Source organism: Garra rufa, chromosome 2, assembly GCF_049309525.1.
Source record: "Garra rufa chromosome 2, GarRuf1.0, whole genome shotgun sequence".
NCBI classification, from domain to species: domain Eukaryota; kingdom Metazoa; phylum Chordata; class Actinopteri; order Cypriniformes; family Cyprinidae; genus Garra; species Garra rufa.
In genome coordinates this window covers 30,713,256-30,736,267 of record NC_133362.1, presented here as the reverse complement: position 1 = coordinate 30,736,267, position 23,012 = coordinate 30,713,256, and the positions used below count along the sequence as shown (strand labels likewise).

Genomic DNA, 23,012 nt, shown 5'->3' with positions numbered 1-23,012 from the left:
GCTAATATATGTGAGACAGAAACTTTCAAAAGTTAAAAAAAAGTACAGGTTGCACTGCGGGGTAAGAACGGAAATGGACAGAAGGTGCTAATCTGCCATTCTAACATTCATCCCGGTTTTGTGATACAGTTAGACGGACTTCAAGATGATATTCTCATCTTTAAAGCAGTTGAAAGAGCACAATTACATTTATAAGCATGTGAAGTTATGCACAAACACTTCATGTAAAAATGAAGCGAATAACTTGGCTGGCATGCTAACACAGGAAGTACAGCAAAGTGTTCACAATCTCAAACCTCAGATGTTTTATAGCATTTATTCAGCTGCACTCGGTCAGTGTCAATCGCACTCCTATTTCCTGTCTCCCGCTGACACGCTCGCCCCCATCCCTTCAGGAGCGAATCAAACGGCACAACCTGAGCCGCTAAAGTCTCGTCTGCGGAACTTACACACCCTATATTTACTCGACATCCAAACCATATCTATTAGCGTGCACGTCAGCCTCTCCATCGCTCGCCCCGTATCGCCCCCCCCCCCACACCCTTCGTTTATACCCCCCCCCCCCCTCTTCGCTGCTCCCTCCCACCCTTTTTCCTTTAACTAAACTGGCTCTGGCTCCCTCCATCTGGTCCCCTTTCCTTCAGCAGCCCCGCACCTGTTCACACCTCCTCTCCTGTTGGACCGCATTGAACATTTCCTCGGATGCCAGGGCTATTCTGGCACTCGCAACCTCTCTGTCATTCAATCCATCTGTCAGAAGTGAACTTTGTTTACCGCCAGCTTCTGCTTTCTTCTTCAAGAAGCGCAAAACCCCCTCAAGGTCAGAGGCAAAACGAATTGCAGACGCCACCAATTTACAAACAACCCCCTCCCTTTCTATAAGACACCCCTATCAACAAACCAACTAATCACGATAATCATTTTTTTTCTTATGTATCCGTAGAGAATCTGTTGTGATTCGAAAACGCACACAGAGGAAGCCGAGATGTGTTCACATATGCTGAATAAATATCCACATTTTTAGATTAGGTCAAGAAATTGCACATTTTTGATTCGTGTTTATGTTAAGAACCAGGATTTCCTTTTCGACAGAAATACAGAAAAAGATATTGGATTTTTGAATAGCTTTTGTGAAAAAAAACCCCCAGCTGTAATCAAAAGAATATTTCATTCAAAAATTCACCCTCATGTCATTCTCGTCTAATTCTTTCTCACATGGAACTCAAAAAAAGACGTTTAGCAGAATGTCCAAGCTGTTTTGTTTCATACAAAGCTATCAGGAAAGATTTTTAGTGAATAGATGACAGTTTCAATTATTAAGGAAACTATTCCTTTAAACCATCCTAGTAATATTTGAGAGGCTTCTGTGATGTGCATTCTGGGACAAAATGCACAAACTGGACAGAAATGAAAGCGCAAAGATGAGAAGGAGGAAGAGAACAAGACAGAGCGCTTTCCCTGGGTGAAACAGCCTGTGACAGCGCTGTTGAGGCTCGCGCTCTGAGCGCGTGACGCATTTCCACAGCCCGGGTTGACCTGGAGGGGCTTGTGCCAGACCCCCCACTCGTGTCACCTCACACAGGAGGCCCAACTAAACCGTGCTGCCTTCATCATCCCTCCATCACACACCAAATACGCTCTCCAAAAGCCCAACATGCCCATGCTTATAAATCAAACCTGCCACAAAAAGCGCATGGTCGGCGTGGAGCTAAACAAACAGCGCTTTTAACCCAACGGGATGTCGGGCTGCCGGGTCTTAGGGTTGTGCCCATCTCTTCCGCTCCTGTTTCATGGCAGGTTTTTGTGGGAGGATGCCCGCTTTGTGATGGCCTCCTTATGCCATCTGGAAAGTGGAGTGGATGGGGAGAGAGAAAAGAGGTGAGATGTATCCACCTTTTTCTTTAATGTGGAAGTAAGCCTATGGGTGAGACTTCCGGTTCATTAGCCAATATAGGGAAATAATGAGAAGAATGACAACGTGCAGTAAACGGTAAAATTGTTTGCACTACAAACCAGTGTGCTCATAATTAAGATAATACATTAAAAAATATATGGTTGGACACACCAAATTGCAATATCAAGCAGTAAAATGAGCTCTTTTGTACAGCTAAAAATAACTGGATGCGGATGAGACCGGAAGCCAGACCCATACAGTTTACAAATGGCTGCACACACTGTTACGGGAAGAAAAAGGTGGATAGAGAAAGCCATGATAATATCTGCCTAAAATATAAAATTATAGCATTAATTATAATGCTTTTTGGACCTACTCAAAAAAATGATATAGACCAAAGATGCTTGATTAAATTAAACTTTAAAACTGAGAAGACATTTAGATACAGCTGAGCCAGTGAGCCAAGCACACTAAAATACATCTCCAGAAACATGTGGGGACCATTAATCAGAAATCAGCACTCTGGCCCTAGCTACTGCTAATATGGAACCTATTGGAATAATAATAGACGAAAGTCTATTATTGAAATTGCACTTGTGGTGACCAAGAAAAAAAGTGTCATGGAGACTTCGAAAAAGAGGAGGAGAAGGAGAACAACCCAGCTTCCAGAAACAGTAAGTAGGGCACTTTCTCTGGGCAGAGTTGGCCCAAGTGAGAACAGTTGCACCCGACAGATTTGCTCCCACTTTGCCTGGGGACTGGCAACATTCTGTCCTGTACCATCATGACACAGAGCTGGGCCACGGCACTGGAGCACTTCTCAAGACACACGGACGTATAGTTTTAGTAGGACTGGGAGCTTTGAGTTGAACAATGAAATGAACATGATGAAGGACTGAAACTCAAACTTCACTGGTATAAATATTTGCTTTGACAACATTATGATTCTTCACTGAAAGAAAAGATGAAGAATGCATCACATACACTACCATTTAAAAGTCTGAGGTTTGTAAAATTTTTTACATGTTTTAGAAAGAAACAAATTTTAATATATGTGACCCTGGGCCATAAAACCTGCCATAAGGGTCATTTTTTATTGAGATTTATATATCATAAATAAGCCTTCCATTGATGCATGGTCTGTTAGGACAGGACAATATTTGGCCGAGATACAACTATTTGAAAATCTGCAATCTGAAAATCTAAATATTGAGAAAATCACCTTTAAAGTTGTCTAAATTAAAGTTTTAGCAATGTATATTACAAGTTTTGACATATTTACAGTAGGAAACTTACAAAATATCTTCATGGAACATGATCTTTACTTAGCATAAAAGAAAATCATTTTTACCCATACAATGTATTTTTGGCTATTGCTGCAAATATACTCGTGCTACTTAAGACTGGTTTTGTGGTCCAGGGTCACATATTTTAAAATGTAAATTATTCCTGTGATGGCAAAGCTGAATTTTCAGCATCATTACTTTAGTCGTCACAAGTCACATGATCCTTCAGAAATCATTCTAATATGCTGATATGGTTCTTATTATTAATGGTGAAAATAGTTGTGTTGCTTAATACTTTTATACAGGATCCTTTGAATAGAAAGTTTAAAAAAAAGCATTCATTTTAAATAGTAATCTTGTGTAACATTATAATTGTCTTTAATGTCACTTTTGATCGATCAGCAATGACCTGCTGAATAAAAGAGCTACCTAAAAAAATAAATAAATAAATATAAAAAAAAAAACTACTGACCCCTAACTTTTGTACAGTGGAGTGTGTATATATATTAGGGCTGTCAAAAATAACGCGTTAACGGCGTTAATTATTTTGTTGTTGTTAACTACGTCAATTTTTTTAACGCATTTTAACGCAGTGTGACACATTATTTGTCAGGAAACTGGTTGGGGAGCTAGATGGAGCAAGGTGAGCCTGGACGGATTCAAATATAAAAAGAATGATGATGGTACAGTTAACAGGTACAAGCATGGGCGACAGCCCCTCTGCAACTGAAGTGGTTAGCCAAGCCTATAGGCCCGGTTCTACTGGGGTAGACGGTGCTATATACCCTCAAACGAAAGCAAAGCAATTGAAGATCTGGCAAACAATCCAGCGTTGTTCATCTCATGACTAAGTGTAGACGCGATGTAAATAAAAGATTCATTGTGTAGTTTAGAAAGCTTTATTGATAGTAACGGAACTTTGTGAGATCTCTATAACTAAGATTTGTGACGCTTTTAGTGATAATAAAGGGAGCGCACTTTGCACTTTCCATGCCATAATCCATTCAGAATTTGTATGAAACTTTAGTTTTTCTTATGTTTTGGGAATTACATCTGCATAGTTGCAAAGTGTAGCCTATATATTTAGTTTCGTTTTTTATTTAGTTAATTTAGAAAAAAAGTTTGGAGCATTTTTTGTTCTTTAAATATAAGTTTTTGTTTTTGTAACGAACAGCGCCCAGCGGAAGATCATAGTCTGACCATAGTCTGTTTGATCAGTTTGCCTTCTCAAATCATCACGACTTGCCTAAAATAAAATCTATAGATATAAAACAGTTCAAGTATAGTTTAAACATTAAAGATACATGTGCGCGATTAGGCGCATAGTTTGTGCGAGAGCGGAAAATAAAGCCGCTTTGCAGGTCATCGAGGCACCAGCTCAATCACTTGCATTTTTTCACTGGAAGCAATTTAAAATTATCCGTCATTTTTGCTCACAAAGGAAAGAGTAGCCTAAAATACATCAAAAAACGTTGCAGTGTTTTTTGCAAAACAAAAATGATGCGCTTCTGTCGTCTCGTTCTTGAACAGCCGTGCTTAACAAAAATAAAGCTAAATGCATGCCTCACAGACATGATAAACATATTCTATAGAAAGCTTTAAATTATTACTTAACGAAATAAAACAAATCGAAAACAAAAACTTGTTCATTATGTAATCCGTAAAGATAAATTTATCTCTCAAGGCCCGTCCAAAAATGAGATTGCAGGATCTTTGCGACATTGACTCAGAATACACTTTGTTAATAAATAATTCAGATATGTCCTTACTCTTTCCCCGACACATTTATCATTTATTTTTGCCGGTATTTTGTGGCAAGTTTCAGCCTACTGCGTGCGATTGAACGCGGATCTCTTCCAGTAATTAAGCGCCATCAGAGTCGGTCTCTGAAGTAAAAGCGAAAGTGTCGTGTTGTTTCCACCAGCGCGACATAATTGATGGATGTCTGAAATATAAAAAATAAGGAGTAGCCTAAAACAGGGCCGATGCCGGCGCTGACATAATATGAAAATATGAAAATTATGTATCCATGTCCTGTTATTTATTTTTTGGTATGCATTTCAGAAGAAAAAAAATGGATTCAGGTGTAGTTGCAAATAGTGATTAATCATGATTAATCCACTGAAAAGTCTGATTAATCTGATTAAAAATTTTAATCATTTGACAGCCCTAATATATATATATATATATATATATTAAAATTTCATTTTAAATTGAAAAAAAAAAAAAGTATGATGATTAATGGTACACAATTCATATTCACATTTTCAAAAAAAAGTGCTTAATACATGAAATTTAACCGTTATTTTTGTTCATTTACTTAATTTTGTGGTTATTAAATAAAATGTTCTTGAGTTATGCATGGAAATTATGGTAGGAAATTCACAAAATATTTTTATAGTACATGATCTTTACTTAATATCCTAATGATTTTTGGCATAAAAGAAAAATAATTTTGACCCATAACATGTATTTATGGCTATTGCTACAAATATACTTGTGACTGGTTTTGAGGTCCAGGGTCAGATATACTGTTTTGGGTATTATTATAATAATGATAACTGATACTTAAATTCTAGAATCGCAAGTTTTCATTACAGGATTTTTTACACACCAAGTAGCAGTAGAGGTGACATGCCATAGCTGCATAACATTTCCACTAAATATGAAGAATACATTAATTTAGCACAGTCAGTATTACAGTCTGTCAATGCTCGTATTGAAAAGGAAAGTATGTGCCATGTTTGGAGATATTTTCCCCTCTGTGCAAATTGCACAATGTTTCAAACATATGCATTCTGTTGGCAAACGCCGCTAGCTGTAGAGGCAGTATTGAGAACGAGAGTTGTGTGTTCTCTTGTGTACACTACATTGTCCTCTTAGGGGCCTGTAAATAAATGACACATATGTAATTGCCTTGAACTTGGTTACACTGTTAAATAATTGAGTAAACTGCTGGCAAAGAGTTGAGGGCTTGCTTGGTTGAGGGGCATAGCCTCTGGCATTGCATCTGGTCTTATAGGCCAGTGGAGAAACATAATGCATGGACAAGAAGTAGGGGAGGGGAGGGAGAATCACTGCTGATCGATGCAAACATTACACAGACACAGAGAGATTGATATTCATATACTATACACTGTTGTGTACAGGTACTTTCTATTCCTCTATTCTAGGAATCTTTATTTTTAACTAGCTGGTGCAGTAGACTATGAAATGATTGTCACTGAGAGATGTTTATAAAATAGTAATGGTTAGAAAATTGAAAAGTAATTTTGTTTTCCCATTGAGTGAGGTTGAGAGTACATAAGATGAACTACAATAATCAGACTTCAACCACAAACATGCAATTAAAAGTATCACTTGATATCTAATGGACCAGCTTCTTCTGGACCAACTAAGGTTGTTACATTGCTACACCTTGTGACCCAAGTTTACAAAGTCCGCAATGTCGTCTCTCAGACGTTGAGAATAACACAAGACAAAAGCCCTCTTCTTGCCCTCTGCCGTGTGAAGTGGAGGAGGAGCCGGAGGCCAGCAGCCCTGCCGGCGAGGCGTGAAGACGTGGCAAGGTCTCATCCCAGGCCAACGGGCACACCACTGTCAACATCATGACACTCACTGGGCGGCTCGCCGGCACTCTCCCGCCTGGCCGGCAGCGGTCCCAGCTGCCCCATCCGTTACTGTCTGATTAGTTCTGCTAAGCAGCCCCTCCCCTCCATGCCCCATCGCCATCTGCTCCCCCAACAAGATGGCTGCCGCCCAGCACCGTGCACACCGCCCCGCTACCTGCCAGTGCCCGTGCCCGCACTCACCCCAAAGCGCTAACACGGCTCCTCGTGGCTGGCGGCGGCCCCCGTTTCGTTCGCTACTACTTCTGACAAGGGGCGGCGGGCTACGCTCTTTTATTTGCTGTCGGATGGTACACGCGCTTCCCGCCGACTTGGTTTGCAGCAGTTTGGTGGCACGGCAGACTTTGCTCACCGCGGCAGCCTCCCTCTGGCGTGGGGCTGCATCTGCTCACTCTTTTATTCATTTTCCGATTCTCCACCTTTCAGGGGATTGTCATCCTCCACGCGTTCACGCGCGGCCGAGGGAAAGCAGAGAAGCATGCAAAGTTTAATGGAATTCTGGGGTGGGATGAGCAACTTTTTAATGCCAACGCTGCAGTTGGTCTCGTGGTTCTTGTCGGCCAGTCACAAGAACTTAGCGAGTGTACGAGAACTTAGCGAGAGGACGAGTCAATGACACAACTAGACAAGTTGTGTTAAATACTTGGGTCAATGACATAGAATTTCCCAAGGTTCAGAAAACCTAGTTTACAACACATATGCCAGAAGGGCTGGGCGATAAAACGAGAACAATAATTATTGCAATAAAATTTCTCGATAAAAATGATAAGTAGAGGTCAAAAATGCCCAATACAATCTTTATGCGCCAAAAGCGCAACAAAACAGTGCTTTATTTATCTGCTCAACTAGAGCAAATGCATTTATTCGCTAATAATAATAAACAGCGCTGTGAGATCCAGTCAGAAGCGTTTCATTTCAAAGACAAACGCAAATAACTAGTTTATGTCATTTAAACTAGATTAAAGTCAGATGGAACAGAGCTGACAAACAGGAGAAGCAATGTGTGCAATGATACAGTTAGAAGGTTTTTCAATCAAATCGGCATAATTTATCATGGATTTATTGTAGTACCACTAACTGCACTATGGTAGTGTCGCAGAAATGTGAGATATTCGTATCAAATTTTATTATATTATTAATGAAGACATTCTATTTTTGGCATTTGTGCATTAATACTAGATTTATGTATGCTACAGTTTTCCATACAAATACCTATAAACCATAGTTACGAGAAAATTAACCCTTTAACTGTCACCCCAATTTTTGAACATAGATGTGAAAATGCACTATCCAAACTTAAATCTTACTTAAATTTTATTCATGAACGAAACTTTGGATCACACTTTATATTAGGTGATGTTAACTATTATGCAATTACATTAAAAAATAAGCACAATGCACTTAATGAGGTCATTGCATTGCAAAACACTTTTGCTTCTATTAAGGTGGGATATGGGTAAGGTTAGGGACAGGTTTGGTGGTATGGGTAGGGTTAGGGTGTAAGGGATGGGTTAACAGTGGTAATTACAGAAATTAATTACAAAAGTAATTACATATAGTTTTTTTAAAAATGTAAGTACAATGTAAAAACATGTATGTATGTATTTGGTACATTGTACCAAATAATAAATTTAAATGTAAGTACATAGTAGTTAAGGCCACCTAATGTAAAGTGGGACCAAACTTGGTAATATGATTTTGATGTACATTTTCCATGGAAATGCAAAGTCTGATTTTAAAATGGTTTTCAAAGGATGAATTTTGAGATTTTAAGTTTTTAATTGATATATAATTCTTATGATTTGTAATGTGTGATAGGGAAAAAGGAAACAAAGAAAGTCAGAACTCCTGTTATGATGTAGATTTTTTGAGATGCACTCTTGTCATAAATTAATCTATTACTTTTCCTACATAATTAGTAACACAAAACAGTGGTAAAATATCTATTAAATAGTCTTAGACCTTTCCAACAATATATAGTTTGTCATGAATAGATAGATTAGGATTTATTTGTAATATAGTAAAGTAAACTAGGTGTCACACTGAGGGGACGGGCGACAGTTAAGAGGTTAATTTACAAGGAAAGTAATTTTTCGATTAGATATTTATTTTGTTAAGAAAAAAAAAGACTGGAAAGGTGTTAAGAATTCAAAAACGTGAAGTGTTTGTCATGTTCTGACCATAAAGAGTAGCTTACCACAACTAATGGTCTAGTTTCTACAACTTTCACTATAAGAGCAAAACTTATATTTGAATTTTATCGAGATCAATATCTATCTGTATCAATATCTATATGAAACATTTTATTGTGATAATTTTTTTGGCCATATCGCCCAGCCCTATGTGACAGGTTCTTAGTAATGTATTCATGTTGGTTGCATATGGTTTCAAAAAAACATTTATCCCATTTTCAAGAAAAGTTTTGACTTAATGACTTAATAATAAATATGAATAAATAAAAAAAATGTAATGTTTTATGCCAAAGTAAAAAGTAATCCTAAGTTTTCATTACATCTTCAGTGCATGTGTGTAGCAATCTTAATCACTATATCTATTATCTATCTATCTCTATCTCTTTCTATCTCTCTCTCTATGAGAGAGAGAGAGAGAGAGAGAGAGATTAAGATTGCTACACACACGCACACACACAAGCACACAGTCAAACTAAAAATTATTCTTCCTTTATCAATTATTTACTAGTGGGTGCAGGACACTATAGTTCATTTATGTAAGTGAGGAAAGCAAAATAAAGTACAGTGTGACATATTATACCCAAAAAGTCTTCATACAGTGGCCTACTAGTAAAATGTATAAATATTTGGGACCAAAAATTAAAAAACCTAAACGCGTTTTGCTTAAGTGTATTTCTTTAATTGCTAATGTGACCTTTTTACACCACAGGCCGAACAATATTAAGCATTGCTTGGTAATTGTTCAACAAAGTATTGATAGTTATGTAAATAATGTCATACTTACAGTTGTCTGGATGTCTGGTTGATTGTAATCAATTACATACCTTTCTATCAAAGTTATCTGACATTATCAAGATGGATTTGTTCTGACACAGTTTAACTCTGAATTCTTGGCATATTTTATTACCATTTTCTAAACTGTAGCAAATAAACTGTGATAATGTGAGAAATGTTAAAGGTGTCTAAATAAATTTTGGTTTGACTAGCAGTTGCACAGTGTGTCATTTTACAACCTGAACTAAACTTACCCTAAAAAGGGCAAATGATCTGATATTTTAAGACACTTTTTTTGTCAGAAATGTAATTATTTTAATGGCGCCCCCACCCCCTTCATTATGATATCACAACAATTGCATCACCTTTACATTTCTAACTTTGATTTATTTAAATGACATTATGATAGGACAGATATATTCATGTAATTGTTTTTATGATTTGCATTTTAAAGTTTTTCAATTAATTAATAGATTACCGACTTATTGACCCACCTACAAAATGCTATAACATCAAACTACAGAAGGCATAAAATCAGAAAAAAAATGATGTCCAGTCTTCATCTGCGCTAACATGTTTAACATGTTCAGCAACAGCACAGATGTCAAAATAAGCCAGATCCTCTCACAGCTCACAATGAAGCCTTACTCATGTGGACAATCGAGCACCATCAAGCCTCTCACGAACGAGAGACTTTTTCTCCAATAATTACACTTCACATACAAAAATAAGCCAAAGAGAGACGAGGCTGATCATTTCATATCCCCAAAAACTTCTAGCAGGCTTTTTTCTTGTAATTCTCCATCCCCCACAACAGCACGATTAACCAATCGGTAGCCAATATGGTGGAGTACGAGGGTTTACTGCGCTCACAGGGCCAGGTTCTCTGCTAAGCTCTCGACAGAGAAGTTGTGAATATTTCCTACTTTCAGATCCATACTTATGCCTGAAGGTTCTCCTTTACAAACCGCAACATGCTTCTTGTTGGATCAAAACTTCAAGCCCCGCTGCCAGCATCACCGCTTGCTTGCAAAATTTCATGTTGCTGAAGAAGAGAGGGAATTTGGAACAAAGCGAGCCCCTGTGTCCCGTTCCAAACCACAGTGAACTCCAGCAAACACAGAAAGGCAAAGGGGAAAATCTGTTGCGGCTGGTAAAGCGACACGGCAAAACAACGCAACTTGGTGTGTTGTTTTTTTTTTTTTTTTTTTCATATCGTCGCACATTTTCCTCTCTTTATTTTCACACCCTATGGGGTCTGCCGAATGTTCGGAGAGGTGGGTGGGTGGGTGCAAGAGAAGGAAGGAGTGGGGGAGGGATGACAAAAAGGCACGAGCGCACAAAAGCAAACAAACAAACCGAATAAAGCCTGGGCTCAAAGCCGTCAGAAGGCAGAGAACAGAGCGGCAGGATTATGATAGATCCTCTGCTGCCCAGCGCACAGCTGGCTGATGATCCAATACTGGAGCCGCCGGCCCTCCCCAGCATGTGCACGGGGGGCCTGGGGGCCAGAGCGAGAGAAAAAAAAAAACAGAAAAAAGCAAAAGACAACTGCTTTGCCCATCCGTTTGTTGGGAGCTGTGATCATCCAAGCTGTGAGACGAGAACGGAAAGAGTCAAAGTCTGGCTTCAGAGGGCCTAATTGAATGAGCACCCAGCAAAGGCGACGTGACACAGAGAGGGTCCCCGCATGACCGTCCCCTGGGCTGCTCAGTCACAGGGTCCCCCGCAGGTCGCTACGCATGCGTTTATGAACGTGTAAAGGTGGCGAAGTAGAGTAAAGACAACAGGGAGATGGGAGAGAGAAGGATTAGCCTCAAGGAAGAGAGAAAGAATGCACAGATGTCTGCTGCATCTGTGCACTACGGCTGGCCCAAAGAACCTGCCCTGGCAGCCCACGTCCACACCATGCATACAGTGGCTAAAAGACTCTCAGCTGCCAAAAGCAGGGCCTGTCAGCGGCTTAACCACTCTGATCTTCAGCAGGCCATTTTGTTGCCTCATCTAGTAGAAGCAGAGAGCGTTTAAAGGCCAGCATCCTGCCCGAGCTTTTTAATGCTAGTTCAACTTCATTTAACCATTGCAAAATCTCTTACGTTTTAATAATTCCCTGACCAGAAAATGGAATTACAGACTGTTGTAATATACTCACACAGAATTTTCTTCAATAATTTAACAGCAAAGAGTTGTCAAAAGACAGTTAAACCTAAAAATATCTATAAATAGCTAATGGAAACTCATCTGCTTATCTCTGTCAGTCTCCAGGACATTCAATGACAAGTCCTAAATTCACAATGCATGTGCTAAGTACTTAGAAATGTGTTTCATCCTATTATTTTCAAACATATGTTGTATACACATATTTAAAACATAAGTAAGTTAAAATGTATTTATACACATTGTATCATGCTTTCTTGAAATGTATTCAAGTTTATTGAAACCATGTGATAAAAAGGTCTTATGTGACTTACTGACTTCAGAAGTCCTATATAATTTCTTGTTTTGTGAATTTGTCACATCACAGCAAAATAGTTTTCTGCTTGTTGGTTACACACAGAGAGATCTATTTTATTTAAGGTTACACCACACTAACTGATTTAGTGAACAAAATCTGGTGAAAGTTTTTTTCAAATATGGCAAAATAATGCAGTTACTATTTATTTAATAAATATTTTCAATAAATACAATTATTTTATAAATATTAATTTAATTAATTTATTTTTATTAAATTAATAAAAAATGTATTAATTTAATATGCCATTTATTTAATATTTATGAATTAATGCCAATTTGCTACTATTTATTATTTTATGGAAACAATAATTATAATGCTGTAACACTTTACAATAAGGTATCATTTGGTAACATTATTTAATGTATTAACTAACATGAACGAACAATGAACAATACATTTATTACATTATTTATTAAACTTTGTTAATGTTAGTTAATAAAAATAGTCGTTCATTTTTGTTCATGTTAGTTCACAGTGCATTAACTAACGTTAACAAACACAATGTGATTTTAATGCATCAATAAATGCTGAAATTAACATTAAGATTAATAAATGCTGTATAAGTATTGTTCATTCTTAGTTTGTGTTAACTAATGAACCTTATTGTAAAGTGTTACCAATAATACAATATTATGCCAATCTACTTTGTCAGAATTTTAGTCTTCTGTCAACATTATGATCACAGGATGTTTCACCTTGACTTTTCTGATGGTATGTCCCACATATCAAAAATCTATTTCAGAATCTGAAAACAGTGGTTGTAGAGATGAACTGCATATTTTCTGTTTTGTTTTTCTGAATGAATTAATAGATCCAGAGAGACACACAAAAATGCATCACGTCACTAACTCGGTGTAGACCAAACTAATGCAGTGTATACAGGATAGTAAATGTATGTTAAAAAAGCAGGTGTACTGAACTAACAATGCAGAACTACATTCTTCTGCTGTGTGATAATGTCAAACACAAGACTTTGTCTAGACCTGCTGTTGCAAATAATCTATACTCCACAAAAACCATCTGGATCATTTTCATGCACAGTGGTACTTTTCCAAATGTAAACAAATGACTCAAATTATTCACTAATATTTCTGCAACAGCATGCATCTTTATGGTAATTTATAAACAATACATGACCGAGACTTAATACTTAAGTACTGGATTCCCTTGCGAACAGATGCTGTCCCTCCTCTGCAGCTGTGCAGCTCTGTGGCAGATGCTGGAAAATCTCCACTTCCTCCAGAGGAATGGAGACCCCGGTGCCATTCAAACCCACTGAGGCTTCAGCACTGCGCACGCTTACCGCTGGGGTAGGACACATCCACGGAGACATGGAAATGGATGGCTTCATTGTGGGCAATCATTCAACGGGCATAGAAATGCCATAAAGCCCAAACAGGAAATCTAGAGCAGTGATTCTTAACTAGGGGCGTGTATACACCACATTCCAGGGGTTATACAGCAAGAATTTGATTAAAACTTCTTTTTACTTTATTCATGTCTATAAACCCATTAAAAAAAACACTTTTAAGTGGATCAAAATGTTAACTACAGTTCAAAAGTTGGAGGTCGGTAAGATTGAAAGACGTCTCACATTCATTTGGTCAAAAATACAGTAAAACAGATTTATTTCTAGTATGGTAATAATTTAAAATATTATTATATTTCTAAAATATAATTTATTCCTGTGATGGCAAAACTGAATTTTCAAGAATAATCAAGAATCATTTCATATTGTTGTTCATGCTGTATATTTTTGCGAAAAAATATGATTTTTTTCAGGATTCTTTGATAAATAAAGAGTTGCAAAGAACAGCATTTATTTGAAATAGAAATCCTTTGTAACATAAAAGTCTTTAATGTCACTTTTGATTAATTTAATGCAACTTTGCTGAGCAGAAGTATTAATTTCTTTCAAAAAAATGACTCTCAACAAACTTTTGAATGGTATATGTGTGTGTGTGTGTGTGTGTGTGTGTGTGTGTGTGTGTGTGTGTGTGTGTGTGTGTGTGTGTGTGTGTGTGTGTGTGTGTGTGTATGTATGTATATGTATTTAAATTATTGTAACACTTCACAATAAGGTTCATTAGTTAGAAGTCATTACATCACAGATAAAATTAAATATAAATCTACAGAACAAATACTGTTTCAGTGCATATAAGTTTAAAATATTACACCATTATGGTTTAATTAACATTTAAATAATGCAAACAGGTAAATGACAGCATAAAATTATTGAATGCAGTGGCCCCACAAAGTATTTGGACACTTAAGTGACAACTTTAATTCCTGTACATTATATTTTAAACTATATGGCATTTAAAAAGCACAAACACACTTTTTAAGCTTCACAGTAAAAGGTTTTTAGATATACAGTTCAAAATAAAAACAAAAAATATATTTGTATCCCTTGAAGCTGTCCAATTGTCACGATTCATGGTTAATGTGATAAACTACAACTGTGGTTACTTTGATTGGACACCTGTGTGACCTTGAGGCTAACAGACTTCATAAATCCACCAAAAATAATCTTTCCAACACTGGTTGATTACAAGTAACTGCAAAAATGTCTAAAAGAGTTAGTTCTGAAAGAAACGCTAACATCATTTGCAGAATACATGCAATGACATTCACTCATTCTGTGACTGAAGTGTCCATATACTTTTTGGAGACCACTACATATTTAGTAGTACTAAAAAAAGAACAAATTAAAAGATAAAGAATGTTCCTTTGGGCTTTGCTGGCAGTAACTCTAATTTATAGTAATGAACTGTAAACTGTTAAATTGCACTTAACGGCCATGTAAGTGTCTTACTGTGCCAAAAACATTCTCTCATATATAATAATAAGGGTGGGAGGTGTTAAATCTGATCTATTCTTCCTAATCTGGAGCTATAATCTATTTGCTTTCTAATAAAACGGGATTAGTTGAACAAATGTTAGGGAAAAACAATGTTTATTCGCTTATCACCTATTCCGGTCCGATTTTCATCAGAGTTTGAAGAGATTTTCACAAGACGCGCATAAAATTCAAAATCAGTTGTCTAAAGCTTGATCGCATACAGACAAGCATTCAACACAAAAGGTGCCACTGATTCATAAGACAACATCTTTGCTGTAATATCTTCGGATAAAATAAAAAAACAGTGATAGCTCAATGTCTGCTTTTGATTTAATTAAATGGTGTGAATTTAATTTAACAACCAAAATATATTTATATTTATGTTTAACGCCAGCTCATTATCATGGCTACGAATACGAGTGAAATGTGCACATATGTGGAAAATGTATAAATGTATGAGAAGCCACATATGCACTACTCACTCCATACTGATTTACACAAATAATGTGAATCAGATGAACAATAAAGTTCCTGTCAGAAGTATTAACTGATTTCAACTTCACTCCCCGCTAAACTGAGTGATGTTATCGAGAGAGACAGCATGTGCCCCTCTCTCCGGCCCTGTTCTCCTGGTGCGTGGTGGACTGTGGCGGTGGCAGCCGGTGGCTAGTGGCGATTTAATAAAGTGCGGGTGCCCTCCTGCCGGTGTGCTGGCACTGCACTGGGGCCAGTGGACGGGCGCAGTGTTGTGGCATGTAATAGGATTAAGGGGGTTACCTGGTGAGGTGCAGTTGGCGCTGGGCGCGGCTTAGCCCCTCAGCCAGGCCGGCTGCCTCCGCCCGGGCTCGGCCCTCTGCCCTCTGGGCCTCCTCCAAACGCTGCCGGCAACCGTTCAGCTCCACACCCAACTTCTGTACTTCCTGAACCCCGTGAGAGAGAAAAGAGAGAGACTAAGCGATAATTCATTTTTGCATAAACACATGTCCTTAGTGTTCACTGAAACTTAAAAATGGCCATTATATTTATTTATTCCTTTGCATACACAAACTAAATAACAATTTGTACCAGCAACACTGTAAATTACAAAACTGGTTAATGAAGCTGTTGATTAAAACATTGCAAATTTGATTGAGTTTCTCTTACCTGCTCAGCCAGTTCTAGTTGACGTCCCAGTTTGGAGCTGATGTCTCTCACCTCTCTCTCTGACTCCTCTTTCTTCAGCTGGGCCTGGCTCAACAGAAAACGCAGCTCCGCACAAACCTGACATAAGCACACATGCAGCTTAAAACAAAGTCCGAGGTAAGTTTCAATAATTCTGTCCGCTGTTCAGGAGAGAACTGTTAATTCACATACTATAAACTGATTCATTGAGGAGATGTTTGTTGCGCCTTTCTATCAGCATCATAAACTTCTACTAGAGCTGTTGCAGCATCAACTCCATCAGCTTTGCAAATAATATAGTTCTACTGCCATCTAGTGCCTAAACATTCTCCATACAAAGATGACTAAATCAATCAACCTATATATGTGACCCTGGACCACAAAACCAGTCTTAAGTCGCTGGGGTATATTTGTAGCAATAGCCAAAAATACATTGCATGGGTCAAAATTTTTGATTTTTCTTTTATGCCAAAAATCATTAAGAAATTAAGTAAAGTTCATGTTCCATGAAGATTTTTTGTAAAATTCCTACTGTAAACCTATCAAAATGTAATTTTTGATTAGTAATATGCATTGTTAAGAACCTAATTTGGACAACTTTAAAGGGGATTTTCTCAGTATTTTTTATTTTTTTGCATCCTCAGATTTCTGATTTCAAATAGATGCATCTCAGTCAAATATTGTCCTATCCTAACAAACCATACATCAATAAAAAGCTTATTTATTGAGCTTTCATATGATGTATAAATCTCAGTTTTGTCAAATTTAACCTTATGACTGGTTTTGTGGTCCAGGGTCACATATTAAGAAAGATTTTGGCATCCAAATAATGTTGAACCTCAAAGCAAAAATGCCCTATTTGCTTTCTTAAAGCACATTGTGAATGATATCAAAAAATATTTTTAGTGCTTGTTATTTCAAAGCAACTGGAATTTGTTTCCCTCGTTTAATATCTTGTTTGACTCAAAAACACATTATGTAAGTGAAATGTAATTTTCAAAAATGAAAATTCTGTCATTGATTATTCACCCTCATGTTGTTCAAAACCCATAAGATCTTTGTTCATCTTCAGAACAGAAATTAAGATATGTCTGATGAAATCTCAGAGCTTTTTGACCTTGCATAGACAGCAACACAACTGGCACATTCAAGGGTCAGAAAGGTAGTAAGGATATCGTTAAAATAGTCAGTGTGACTTTACTTTGATTTTACTTGTGACAATAGTTTTTGTGCGCAAAGAAAACAAAAACAACAACTTAATTTGTGTTCCGAAGATGAACGAAGGTCTTACAGGTTTGGGACGACATGAGGATGAATGTTCATTTTTGGGTGAACGATCCCTTTAAGAGAACAATGAGGTTTCTTTCACTGGTGCTATTGGTTTCCAGAATTTGGGGGTTCAAATATAAGACTACCACAAAATCATTTAAAATTCATATACAGATTAATATCAGGTTCATCACACATCAGAAGAGCATAAGGAAAAGGACAGTTCAAATCAGCAAATTCTGACTGATGAGGGGAAGGCTTTCAGTGGGCCGTACCTTACTGCTGTCCGTTTCCTGTGCTGTGAGCTTCTTATAAGCTTCCTCCAGCTGGCCATTGAGTGAGTTCCGGTCTCTCTCTCCCCTCTCCAGCAAACCCTCCAATTCAGCCACTCTCTGAGACAGACTGGTCACCTTACAGTGGAGAACATTACAATTATATTAGCTATATTAATGATATTAATTAATATTAGCTCATTTTAATAACTTTTAAGTGTGGCTTGAGTGTCCAAATACTTTCCGGGACCACTGCATAGGACTGCTTATACTCTTAAAATGAGGTCCAAGAAAAAACCTGAATCAGGGCTGCCAGGTTTTCACAATAAAATCCACAATTGTTACTCATAACTAGCCTAAAACTAACAAAATCATGTCCCGGGGAGTAAATTACACAATTTTAGGAGGAGTTCCCCTCGAAAAAATTCACCTTCCAAGGGCTAAATATCACGCTATTGGGGTCGCTTCAATCTACTGACATGAAAAACAACCTGTGGCAACAGTGTTAAAGTAGCCCAATTCCATGGGCAACACTGACCTGAATATATCTAAAAATTAACTGAAACTGTTAAGAATGTGAAAATTGTTAAAAAAGTTGCATAGCAGCATGAATAAGAAATATTTCAGATTTCTAGAAAATTAAATAAAGCAATAAGTGCACAGATTTAAAAATTCCGAAATCTAATTTCCAAATAAATTTCAAATTTTTATGCAGTTAATACAATATGTAATGTAATGTATTAAATAAAAAAAAAATACTTTTTGTAGTCATTATTTGCAAGTCACTTTGGATGAAAGCATCTTCATATCAAAATATAGGAATGTATAACAGAAGCTCTAGTGGGCTCTAAATTTTAGTCCCCATTAGACATTAAATAAACCATATTTTTGAACACTTCAGGTTTTCTTCTTTTAAGTTTGGCTTAAACTTGAAGCTTTTATTCAATTCTGATATTTAGTTAGACTCTTTTTTTGTCTTGCATTGAATCTGAAATCATTTGTGACCCTGGACCACAAAACCAGTCATAAGGGCATTTTTTCTAAATTTATGCATCACCTAAATAAAGCCTGAATAAATAAGCTTTCTATTGACGTATGGTTTGTTAAAATAGGACAATATTTGGCCGAGATACTACTATTTGAAAATCTGGAATGTGAGGGTGCAAAAAAATCAAAATATTGAGAAAATCACCTTTAAAGTTGTCCAAATGAAGTTCTTAGCAATGCATATTACTAATCAAAAATTATGTTTTGATAAATTTACGATAGGAAATTTACAAAAGATCATCATGAAACATGATCTTTACTTATTTTCCCAATGATTTTTGACATAAAAGAATCAATAATTTTGACCTATGCAATGTATTTGTGGCTATTGCTACAAATATACCCCTAGTGATCCAGGGTCACAATTGTCAAAATTGTAGTTGTGTGCCATGATTAAAATGACACTAGAGGGCAGCATATACTAGCTTTGTCGAACCGCTGAATCCTTTTGAACAAAGACAGCCATAACATTCAGTTCAATAAAATAAACGAGCCTACATGTAAATTAAGAAAACATTTCTTATTATGGTAAGGAACTAACAGTCTTGGTGAGCTCTTCTTTCTCTTTCTTGCTCTCTAAACGTGCAGCTTCCCTGGCCTGGGAGATCTTCTCCTGTTCAGATGCTAGCTCTCTCTCCAGCCTCTCCCTCTGTCTAGTCAGCTCATTGTGGAAGTGCTCACACTGCACCAATGCCTGCAAGTGCACACAGACAGACCGGAGGTCAAGATCAATGAGTATACCCATCTCACTTAGAATGCAAGATCATGCAAAACAGTAAAATTCATATTCAAATCAGTGGTGTTGGCACATACTCTGGTCTTCTCCAGGTTTGCCTCTTCTGCCATTTCCACCGCCTGTTTGACCTGCTGATAGGCGGCCCACTCTCTCTGCTGGGCCTCAGTCTGACTGGCCCTCAGAGAGCAGAGCACGGACATCAACTCATCCCGCTCCCTAACAAAGACACAAATACAAGCATCTCATCAGGTTACTGAAAGCAGCCATTGATCTGACACATAATCAGGACAGCAGCTGATTAGCTTCATGACCAGTCAAGACTCCTTTCAACCTTGCTGTGAGGATCAATAATTGACTGAATACACACAGAGATCAATTAAGGTGGTCAAAGGAGCCTATCAGTGTTAATTAATTCAGAGGTTTGGCTCCAGGGTAGTTACAACATCAATATGGCTCATGTGTCTTATACAAATATTGGACTGCATTTATTTTAATACATCAAATATTTAGATCATTAATCTGTAAATAATTGTTACAATTTTATAAAAAATAATTTGTAATCTATAATATATAATATTTAGATTATTAATCTGTAAATAATTAGTGCAATTTTTTAGAAATACTTATAATTTGAAATCTATAATTATTTTAATCTATGAAGTCTATTAAAAAATTATTTATAATTTATATTTCATTATTTAATTTATTTATACTTTAAACCAGTCTTATAAAAATATTGAATACTGAATAGACTGAAACAAACAAATATTTAGATAATTATTAATCTGTAAATAAATGTTTTTTTATATATAATTACAATTTGTAATCTATTATAATTAACTTAATCCATAGCATTATTAATAATTTATATTTTATCATTTGTAATACTTCTAATTTATAATCAGTGTAAATTAACCAAGAGGTCTGGCTCCAAGGTAGCCACAACATCAATATCTCTCATGTAAAGTTATTTACTATAATTAAAAGAAAAAAGTAAGTAAAAAGTAAATCAGTCTTATTAAAAATATTAGCCTGAATGGACTGAAACTACCAAAATATATAGATAATTAATGTGTAAATAACTGTTACAATTTTTTTTAGAAATAATCACAATTTGTAATCTATTATAATTAATTTAATCCATAACATTTTTATTTATAATATTTTATCATTTAATTTATTTATAATTTCTAATACTTATTACTTGAAATCAGTGTAAATTAACCGAGAGGTCTGGCTCCAAGGTAGTCACAACATAAATATCTTTCATGTGAAGTTATTTAGTATGATTAAAAAAATAAAAAAAATAAAAAGTAAAAAGTAAATCAGTTTTATTAATCATATTAGCCTGAATGGACTGAAAAACTAAATATTTAGATAAATAATGTGTAAATAATTGTTAAAACATTTTTTAGAAATAATTACAATTAGTAATCTATTATAATTTTTTTTTTAACAATTTTTATTTTCAAACATTGTCATACAGATTAATACAGCAGTTAAATGTTTCATTATAACCAGATAATAACACAAATAAATAATTAATTAAATAATAATAAAAATAAATAAATAAATAAATAAATAAATAATAATAATACATAAATGAACACAAAGTAAAAAAAAAAAAAAAAAAAAAAAAAATGTACAGCAATAAAATACTTGTCTATATACTCTCAATGTCTATCAGTTCCACAAAAGAGTCACCATCTAGACTCTACAAAAAGTCATGGAACACTTTCCAGATGGATCAAAATACATGAAGTTTGTTTTTCAAAAAGTAGTTAATCTTTTCTAAAGCAAGGCATGAAGTCATCCCCTTTATCCATTGAGACACGCCAGGACTTTCTTCTTTTTTCCAAAAACATGCAATTACATGTTTGGTTTCCAACAAACAGAGAATTAGCAACAATCTTTCATGTTTGGTAGTTTTAAAATTCAAAGGACAAATATGTAGGCCTAATATACACAGCTTGGGATCAAGAGGAATTACTTTACCAATGATTTTACTTACAATGTTCAATATTTTAACACAAAATCAATTAACTTCAGTGCATTCTCACATACAATGGAATAAAGTCTTTTATAATTAATTTAACCCATAACATTTTTATTTATAATATTTTAACATTTAATTTATTTATAATTAAAATATTAGCCTGAATGGACTAAAACTAACAAAATATTTAGATAATTAATGTGTAAAGAATTGTTACAATTTTTTTTAAATAATTACAAATTGCAATCTATTATAATTAATTTAATCCATAACATTTTTATTTATAATATTTTATCATTTAATTTATTTATAATTTATAATACTTATAATCAGTGTAACTTAACTATGAGGTCTAGCTCCAAGGTAGTCACAACATAAATATCTTTCATGTGAAGTTATTTTGTATTATTTAAAAGGAAAAAAAAGTAAGTAAAAAGTTAATCAGTCTTATTAAAATATTAGCCTGAATGGACTGAAACTAACAAAATATTTTAATAATTAATGTGTAAATAATTATTAAAACTGTTTGGGGTCAGGAAGTTTTTTTTGTTTGTTTTGTTTTTTAAGAAATATATTAATACAAAAATTGCAGACATTTAATGCTGTTCTTTCTACTATTTACTATATAATACTGTTTTAATATATTTTTGTTTAAATAAATGCATTGAGAAGTCTTTCAAAACATTAAAATCTTACCAACCCACAACTTTTGAACTGTAAAATTAAAAAAAGAATAAAAAACAAATTAAACAAAAATGCCTACATATTCTATTTAAAATTATTGTAATTTATCCAACAGAATTACATTATTATTTTAGGTCTTGGACTTGGCAGTGAAAATTAAAACACTAAAAACCACACACTTACTTAGTGAGTCTTTCAATGCTCTGTACATGGACATTGGAGTGCGTCTCTGCCAGGACTGCTTCATGCTGGGCACACTTCAGACACAGACCACCCACACGCTGACCACTGCCCACCGCCACAGACATCGCTTCTTTGTGCCTCAGTCGTTCTTTCGTTTCCTCATATTCCTTCTGAATGCTCACCAAGTCTTTCCTACACAGACAGTAAGAGGGCACATTGTTACAGTATGCATATATGATGTCCGACTGAATCTATTGGTGGACAGAATCACAATGCTAACATTGCACATGAACAATCTTTTGCAGACTGACTGCAAAAGAAGCACTATAAATCACAATGACCAACACTCTGGCAATCTACATTTTCAGCAGTAGGCATTTACAATCAGTGAGGTGCTCTAACACCATAAGTATGCAGAACACATGATAGAAAAAAATATATTTTATATGACATTTTAGTTCCTTTCAAGCAATGCAAATGAATAAAATGTGTAATTCAATCATTGCACCCACTCAGATTGTAAGAGTGTATT

At 35.7% G+C, this 23,012-nt stretch overlaps 1 protein-coding gene across 1 annotated transcript in view; it reads right to left on the bottom strand.

Annotated features, from left to right (window-relative positions):
* The window catches only part of sdccag8 (SHH signaling and ciliogenesis regulator sdccag8), a 58,014-nt gene that overhangs the window by 31,729 nt on the left and 3,273 nt on the right, over positions 1-23,012 (bottom strand). Inside the window, exons 8-13 of the mRNA XM_073834642.1 lie at positions 22,481-22,672; positions 19,695-19,833; positions 19,423-19,575; positions 17,838-17,972; positions 16,276-16,392; positions 15,910-16,052 (exon numbers count right to left, since the gene is read on the bottom strand). Of these exons, the coding sequence (XP_073690743.1) occupies positions 15,910-16,052; positions 16,276-16,392; positions 17,838-17,972; positions 19,423-19,575; positions 19,695-19,833; positions 22,481-22,672 (879 nt within the window). The remainder of the gene's footprint in view (positions 1-15,909; positions 16,053-16,275; positions 16,393-17,837; positions 17,973-19,422; positions 19,576-19,694; positions 19,834-22,480; positions 22,673-23,012) is intronic.